Source organism: Rhopilema esculentum, chromosome 11, assembly GCF_057945365.1.
Source record: "Rhopilema esculentum isolate cy_ngs chromosome 11, ASM5794536v1, whole genome shotgun sequence".
Lineage (NCBI taxonomy): Eukaryota > Metazoa > Cnidaria > Scyphozoa > Rhizostomeae > Rhizostomatidae > Rhopilema > Rhopilema esculentum.
This window is the reverse complement of record NC_142825.1, coordinates 9,460,916-9,469,456: the sequence shown is the minus strand read 5'-3', so window position 1 is coordinate 9,469,456 and position 8,541 is coordinate 9,460,916. Positions and strand designations below refer to the sequence as shown.

General features: G+C 37.0%; 1 protein-coding gene across 1 annotated transcript; it reads right to left on the bottom strand.

The window, feature by feature from the left end:
• Positions 1–709: 709 nt before the first annotated feature.
• LOC135693607 (GTP-binding protein Di-Ras2-like) lies at positions 710–3,573 on the bottom strand. The gene has a single exon (XM_089111617.1). It carries the CDS (start codon positions 3,015–3,017, stop codon positions 2,388–2,390), a length of 630 nt encoding a protein of 209 aa, XP_088967743.1. The 5' UTR covers positions 3,018–3,573; the 3' UTR covers positions 710–2,387.
• Positions 3,574–8,541: the final 4,968 nt, after the last annotated feature.

Genomic DNA, 8,541 nt, shown 5'->3' with positions numbered 1-8,541 from the left:
CTATCAAACCTAATTGCTATAGGTTTATCGCATTCAGGAATCAGTGAATGATTCAAGACTCATTGCCAACAATGAGCCTTTGCGCGCTTAGCAAGTTGTCTAGGCGACAATCCAAACAATGGCGGTATCATCATCATCTACCATGACCCTCCAACTATCCCAAAATCTGAGTTTTGGTTTGTTGTCATGATAAAACTAAGGGGCTAATAGTAGAGATTGGCCCCCAGGACCACCTCTACAGTATTTTTAAAGGGACACCATCCCTCTTTCCAGGAGTTCTTCCACCCGAAGCCGTTGACCCCTGGAGTCGTAGCTCATCCGCCCTCCTTGCCGGTCCCCGCCGAGTTAACCGTTGGCCATCTCTCGTAGCCCTGAGCTAGGGAACACTGCCAGGTGGTTCCAGTCGGGTCAGGCTGGACCTGTAAGCTAGTGGAGGGAAGTGACGCTTTAATTCTCAATTCATGTCCTGTCGGAGCATGCCACGGTCCTGAATGGCGGTATACTTCTACGGATTAACCAAAATTGATTTAAGACTGAAAATGCATTGTGGGATGCCTGCGTAACGCAATGGCAATGGCACAATAAGAGGTTTCACGCAACTGATTCATGATTCAATTTTTGGAGCTTTTTGAATTTGAGTTGAGAGACAAAAGACTCCCTTACAACCCCAAAGCGAGGGTCACAGATATTTAAACATTAAGAAACGATGTATCTTTCTTAATTTTTATTCGAATATATTTACATACATAATTTTTCTATCAAAATACTTTAGCTCAATTCAGTAACATGCTATCAGTAAAGATACAGAAAAATGATCTGAATGAAAAGAATGAAAATAGTTAAAAACGCATGGTTATAAATAAAATAACACTAATAAGCAGAATACAGGCAATTTACAAATCAATAACGGAACACAAAGTCGTTAAAAAGATGCCAAGCAGCTTTAATAGAAATTGATAACCAATTCTTAATAGTAAGGGCGAGAATAATAGCTATGCATTAACGAAACACATGGCAAGCTGGCACGCGAGCTAATTGTGTTTTTCATTGGGGTTGTGGTTATCAAATTTCAGCCGGAGGAGAGAGCAGTTCTTGAAGTAAAGAATGTGCGTATACAAAAAGGCATCCCCCGGTAATACAGGCAGGCAATAGGGGCGATATAGCCCCCTAAATTTTTTGCTGAACTATGATATTCACAGTGATATCAAATATAATGGAGGAAAACTACAATAAAGTTTGCTTATTTGTCTAGATCCCTATCCCCTACCACCCTACAGCCCTACAGTCCTACTCCCTGATACCCCTACTCCCCTACTCCCCACTCCAAAATTTGCTCCGGTGTCCCTGTAGCAATCCAGCTAGTTGCAAAGCACTTCCCGGCTTGAAATTTCCCTTCAACGCGTAAACAAAAGGAAGTATCATTTTGAACGAATGAACTGCTTTGATAACAAATATTTTCTAAATGACTTTCCTTGGAATGACTAAGAATTTACAGCACGTATATATTATTATTAAAAAATTATTATACAAACATTTTTATTAGAATGAATTTCTAAAGAATACTGTTGCTCGAAATTGGTTAAATTTAAGAGTTTGTCAGAAAGCAAGGCTTGAATTTGATCGACAATTTGACTTTTTCTAAGGAAAAAACACAAATAATCTGAAGAGCACTTGCTTTTTGCAAGTATTTTTCATTTCCTACAATGTTTTTGTGATAATGAAATACACCAATAAAGAATTGATATCTTTTCTAAAAAATTGTTTAAATATAATTCTAGGTTCATAACCACAAATATTTAAAAAAGTAGGCTTAGTAAAACCATCTTACAAAAATGTACGTATAATACAATGTAGTTTATATATATTGACCCTGGATGCTTTAAAAAAATTGCAAGGGGGTGCTCACTATTGCCATATTCATTGAGGGTTCAAGATGACAAAACTTTCATCAATAATATTGATAATAAAATCAAATTTTCATTGATAGCAACGAATAAAAATATCATAATAAATTGCCGATTTTATAAATTCTTTCATAAATTGATTGAATAAAAATAAAGTGATGATTTTCAATTTAAGTGATAATTGCCCCTTCAACCCCTTACTCATACAGCATACACGAGGATGAGTAAAATGTGGCGTTAAAAAAATACCAAACTAAAAACGAATACCAAATTCTTGTGGCTTGTATTTTTCTGCAACATAGGTTAAGTTGCTATCTGTAGCTCAAAGGGAGGTCCCTTTCTGACTACAAGTTTCCTCCATTTTAAAAAAATTCCTACGTCTTTAGTCTTACAAATAGCTTCAATCGTGGCACAAATTCATTTCATATAAAAATGTTAAAACTGGCTGCCGTAAGATGGCGTATCTCTAAAATAGAAAATACATCACCATTTGATAGAAATTGCTTTTAACGATCTCGATGCTTTATTTTCACTAAACTGTCTTCTCCTGACATTAACAGGGATCTGTTTGTTACTTAAGTCCAGTATTGACTGCAAGAGCTGGAATACACTTTCCCCTGTCTTGGCTGATATTTTTAAAGTTGTAAAGGACGAGGCAATAAGATCGTCCTCTTTCTCAACGTCCAATGTTTTTGCGTGGGTTTTAACGTCAGTTTTGTTTCCAACTATAATGATACCTGCACCGCAATCTCCTTTCAATTCAATTATTTCGTCCTTCAGTCGTTTGACCTCTTCATACGACTTGCTATTTCCAATTTCATACACGAGAACAAATACGTTGCTTTTCGAGATGGCGATCCTTCGCATTGGAGGGAACGAATAGTATCCCGACATATCAGTAATTTGAAAATTCACTCGGCCATTATCGTTGATGATTTCCTTATGAAACACATCGTATACAGTAGGCACATAATCTTCCATGAATTCTCTATCCAGTAGCCTCCGAACAAGGCTGCTTTTTCCAACCCCAGCAGCACCGAGAAACACCACATTTACAACTCTTGAGTACACATCTGGTACGCTTTGGGCTCTTCTAAACCTCCAAGATTTCATGGTTGTATTCAAGTAAAAATATTCGATTCTTTGTCGATATGCCTCCTCTTCGCCCTTGTGTTTTACTATCGTAGCATAGCACCAACTGCAGTGCTGGCTTTTTATGTTGTCCAGTTGCTTCTTTGTTTACTCTGACCTCATTGCAAATCCGTGGGTTTATATCGATGTATTTGACAATAAAAGAAACTAATCAAGCATGTACAAATATGTCAACAATCTCATTGCTGTGTCGTGGGAGAGAACGCAACCAACATTTATAATAAAACAACTTTCCCATCCGGTACAACACATCACAACAAGTGCAATCTTATCTGATTCATCGCAAGTGCAATCTTACCTTATACGTCGGATAATTTCCAAGCCACCAGCTGGATTGCCACCAGCCGGATTGTGTTTGTAGCAAAAGCAATGCCGTAGAAGATATGATTAAAGTTTTTGGAGTCGTTATTATCTTTCAAGAGTTTGAAAATGTTTTTCTAGAAACAATTTGTTGTGGTCATCGCATGATGCCAAGAAGCACTTTGGCTAAATGTTTAGCAACAAAAACCCACAGACCTATCAGCCAAGAACCTATGTTCTAAATTTATACCAAGATAAATTATACAATATCAATCAATATTGCTGTTGCTATTTTTAGCGATTTAGCGGAATATCAGCAATGGTTGACACAGTCAAGAATTCGTTCTTACTGTTAATAAAAGGGAGGGCTTTATTAGGTGCCCAGGAGACAGGGAGGAAGCATAAAAGCGGGGAGGGAGGGGGTGTTGGGAAGTGAAAATATTGCATCTTTATGAGATCATGGGAAATAGATATAAATTACAAGAATGAACATCGTCTAAGAATAAGAAAAAACTCTTGTAGATTTGAAAGACCGGATGATTTAAAGTGACAATATTTTTTCGGTCACAACCTGGATCAACGACCAGATATTTATAAGCAGGAATGGGGGCAAAGATACCACCGTTTTGGGTCACAGAGGGGTCATAGACATTTTGCAAGAGTACCTAAATTTCTGTTTTGCATCACTATTGTTAAAAACCTCAATTTTGGGCCTTATAAGATATTCTGAAACAGCACACGGGTAAATTCTTTAAGAGAATCTAGAATTGGAATTATGTGCAATGCTCTCAGTGGAATACTGTGTATTACCAGTTAGTTATAATTTAGTCTTAACTTCGATGCTTTTTTCAAACCCTTCTAATACAACCTTATTCGAGTAAATTCCCAGTGTGCTAGTTTTACAAATGCCAAAGACAATTTAATCACCTCGATCAAAGTTTTTCCTCCTTAAAGGGCCAGTCAACTGCTTAATGTCAACACCTGATAAATAACTGGCATACAAACTGTTTTTGTATGAAAGAAAATTCAAAGGCTGTTTAGCTTAAGGATCTTGCATCATTGATTCAGTTACTTCAAATAATCATGAGATGTATTGCCTGAATGGCTTTTGTTGAATTTTGTTGTACAGGAAACCACTTCTGGCCCACATTACCTGGGCCAGGAAAAGTGTCTCCTTTGCTATCGTTTTAGCCGTAAGGATCAAACTTGATTCAGTAGAAACACCGTTTAATTGTTGATCATTTCGTGACAGTTTAACCACTTATATTGTGTCTGGCTCTTGATTGTCCTCCTCCAGTCACGAGGATTACAATCTGTAGCAGTAAACTGTAAAGACAAACGAACGTGCACGAGGGGCAAATCATTTCAAGAAGATCTCGTACACCTTTCGTGAAAATCCTATTGTTTTAAATCAAAGTCCCAATAAATCCATTTGTTTTAGGGAAAATCTCGCACGCTATTTGCAAGAGTGAATTGCCCCACGAACGTGCATAGTGAAGTAGACATCGAAAAAAGAAATTTACTGGTTTTTTCTCACGTTGAATTACATTAAGTTCATCAAGCCTTCAGTCTAGTGGCTGCACACTACGTTTTATAAGGATATAAATTGCGTTCAGTCTCAATTTTCTGGAGATACTCTCTAACGAATACACTCGATTGAGGTATGTCAGGCATGCAGTTACCTGTTATGAACATGGCAACACAGGCATCTGCTGAAAAAATGAGACACAAATTTGCGAACTGAGCAATATTCTTAAAAACAGATTATTCCGAGCCTGAATATTCTTATCAATTATATTCTGAAAAAAGAGTTTATACCATAAGCGATGCGTTTATTACGCAAACCCTTGTACTTGTATAAAATTGTACTTTGAAAGTTTCCTACAAAAGCAGAGGGGTTTTTAAGTGCCCAAGTAGATGATCATGCCCCCTCTAGCCTTAACGACATATAAATGTTCTAGAAAATAGAAATGTCTAATTTTTTTTAGCAACTTAGACTTAACCAGATAAAGTTTTTATGACGTAATTAGGATTCCATGTTAATGTAATTGACCCGCTATCTCGGGGGGTAAACTATGCATAATTTTGAATGGGGACGTGCCATTTTGGTTAAAATTTTGGACCCATAATTCCACAAATGTTTGAAAAAATGTGACCCATAATTCCGCAAAGATGATGAAAACTATACCCATAATTCTGCAGAGCGAATAAAATTTTTAAAGTACATAAAAATTATCAATCAAATTTTGCATGTCCTATGCCCCAAAATCTCAATATTACACATATTTCATATTTTTATTTCTAACTGGACATTCATTCTGTTAATGCTAAATCTCTCTCCTAATAATTTTGCAATATTTCCTCAAAATGGTACCCATAGTTCTGCATGTTTCTTCAAATGATACCTATAGTTCCGCACAAATTTCGAAAGCTGATGCCGATAATTCCGCACTTTTTAGAAAAAAGGTACCCCTAAATAATGGCACGTCCCCGTTCCTTCAGACATGTTAAGGCACTTTATTTTGTCGTATATTTGAAGAAAAGCGTACACCGCTAGGGAGGGCATGATATTACTTTAAAAATACAGCTCGACTTCTTAAACGTACAGATTCGACTGTTTCTTAAACCTACTTCTAAAACTGTTTCAAGTGTTCTTTTTCTTAAATCAAGAAACTTTAAAGAAAATTTTAATAGCGACATAGGGTCAGTAATTAAGAAAGTGTTGCTTTGTTACTTCTGCTTCTTTGGCTAGCTCCATTTAAAAAATGTGTTGAGTCTTCGTGCATTTTATTACACATTCTTTATCCTTTATTATGTCAGACCCTGCGAATTAGAAGTTTTTGCTTGCTGTTGAGGTTATATCCAGTAAATGAAATCACCAGTTTAAAAGGATTCTCTGAAAAGTTGCGATTAGCTTGATCTATACTTCAAACCATAAAAGGGAGATGGATGCGTTTCTATAAGGAATAATGATTTATAAATGACATCTTTCACTTCAAAATCCATTTTTAAGAAACTTAGTATATGGTATGCTGGCCTTCAAAAGAACTCTATAAGATGTCCGCTGATGAAGTTTAACACGCATATGCATTCGAGTCCAAACCCTATTATATTTTATCAATTCTCCAAGGTGAATGGCACACCAAAATTGAAGTTGCCAGGGTTGCTTTGCCCAGGACTAGCAGACTAAAGTTGATTAAAATTTCAATTTCTATTAATTACAAGGTATTTGAAGCCCCTTTTGCTGAAAAATAACACTTATGTTGGTATGTTTTCCGTCTGAAGTTTTTAATAAAATCAGATTCTGGTTGGATTTGGAGGCATGATTTGCTGCTCCTTTTAAATGGTGGATTTCGAATATTTACACTATGCTCTTCTTTCTCGATATCTCCACTCATATGTAAAGAACCTAATACGATTTCATTCTCATTTGGTAAACACATTCCTTTGTTTCAGTTTTTTTAATTTATTTTTATTTTAAATGACTTTTAATTTCTTTGCTTTTTTCGGGGGGCGGGGGGTGGGGGGGGGAGGACAATGTCTCGGTTAGCTTATTTATTTAGAAAGCTCCTCCTTTATCAATCGATCCTTACCAGAATTATTGTCTGTAGTCCTGTATTATACTTTATACTAGGAACATCTCTGGAAGAAGCATTCTACAATGAGGTATTATACCTCATTGGCATTCTTATGAATTGGCATTGTAATTGGCATGGTATAAATACGCACGTGAGAAAACGCAGCACCAAGTATTGCACTTGTTTGGCGGATGAATCATGCCCGTCTTCCAGACATGCACTAGCCCCGTTTCAGGGTCATTCCGCATGCGTATTATCACTTGGAGCCCTGGCGGGAAGTTCAAGAGGTGTGGTCCAAGACAAAACAGATATGCGTATACTGTTATTAATGCGCATGTGCTATGACCCTGCAACACTGATTGGTTTAAGACGGTATTGTTTCGAAACAAAGGACTGAAGGTTCAAGCACGTTCACTGCAGCGGGAGTAAGAATCTTCATTTGACTAGTGCGGTGCAAATGCAGATTAAATATCAAAATACGTAATAAAGACGGCTTTGCAAATGAGTGCGCTTTTCAGATATGACGTTTGTCGGCAACGAAATAAGTTTGTTATTGGTGACCCACCAAACTGTTGATTATTCAAATTTGGTTAGTCTGCATTACTGTGCTCATCACACCATTGAATTGAATCGCTGAACAGTGTGACTTACGTGTGTGATTACAACTGTAAACGCATTAGATCGCCCATCTTTTCAAGCTTCAAATGAATGGTATAGTTAATCAGGTGTGTGAGACAGACGTCATAATTTCTTTTTGGTCTTTCTCACAATACTTTCCACTGGATACAGTGCAACTTCGTTTATCCGAACCACTGTCATCCGAACCTCGTTTACCCGAAAACCGGTTCGGTTGCAATCTTTTATATCCAAACCTATTTTAATTTGACAGAACACTAATTTAAGCTCATCTCCAATTAAATTTGAGGCCTAAAAGAAGTTAACGGAATCATCCAATCTTCTTGGTACATTATTCTCGTCAATTAGCGGACACCGTCGGGGCACGAGAAAGGTGTCCGCTAATTGGAAATTTCCGCCTTTTGGAAAGTTTTGCAATGTAAGTCCCAAATTTGAAAATGGACCCGAGTTTTGTATTTAAAAGGTGTAATCAGTGGTGGTGCCAGGGGAGGGTTACAGCCCCTCCGTCGGAAGTATCTAGCCCCCCACCGGAGGAAGTTATTGGAAAGAGGTTGAATTGTGGAGGTGGCTATGGTCTGAAAATTCCAGTAATTTACCACTTTTATGGACAAGAAAAGTTAGTAAACTGGGCTGTAAAGAAGCTTGAAGCTGTAAAAAGCCATCTAGATTATCAAATGTCAAAGTGTTTGAAATAGATATTTGAACAAATATTCATTCGTCTAAGTGTTTTGTTTGCTGGCTCCTAACATTTTCGTAATGTCCGCTAATTGGATAGAAAAAAAACGAAATTGATTATTTTGTGCAAAAAATATTGTCCGCTAATTAAGTGTCCGCTTTTTAGAATGTTTTTTATGAACGTTTGACCAGAAAACGATCGGGGGAAAAAATTTGTCTGTTAATCAGAGGTGTCCGCTTTTTAGAATGTCCGTTAATTGAAGAGAATACTGTATCTCTTAAACACAAAATGATTT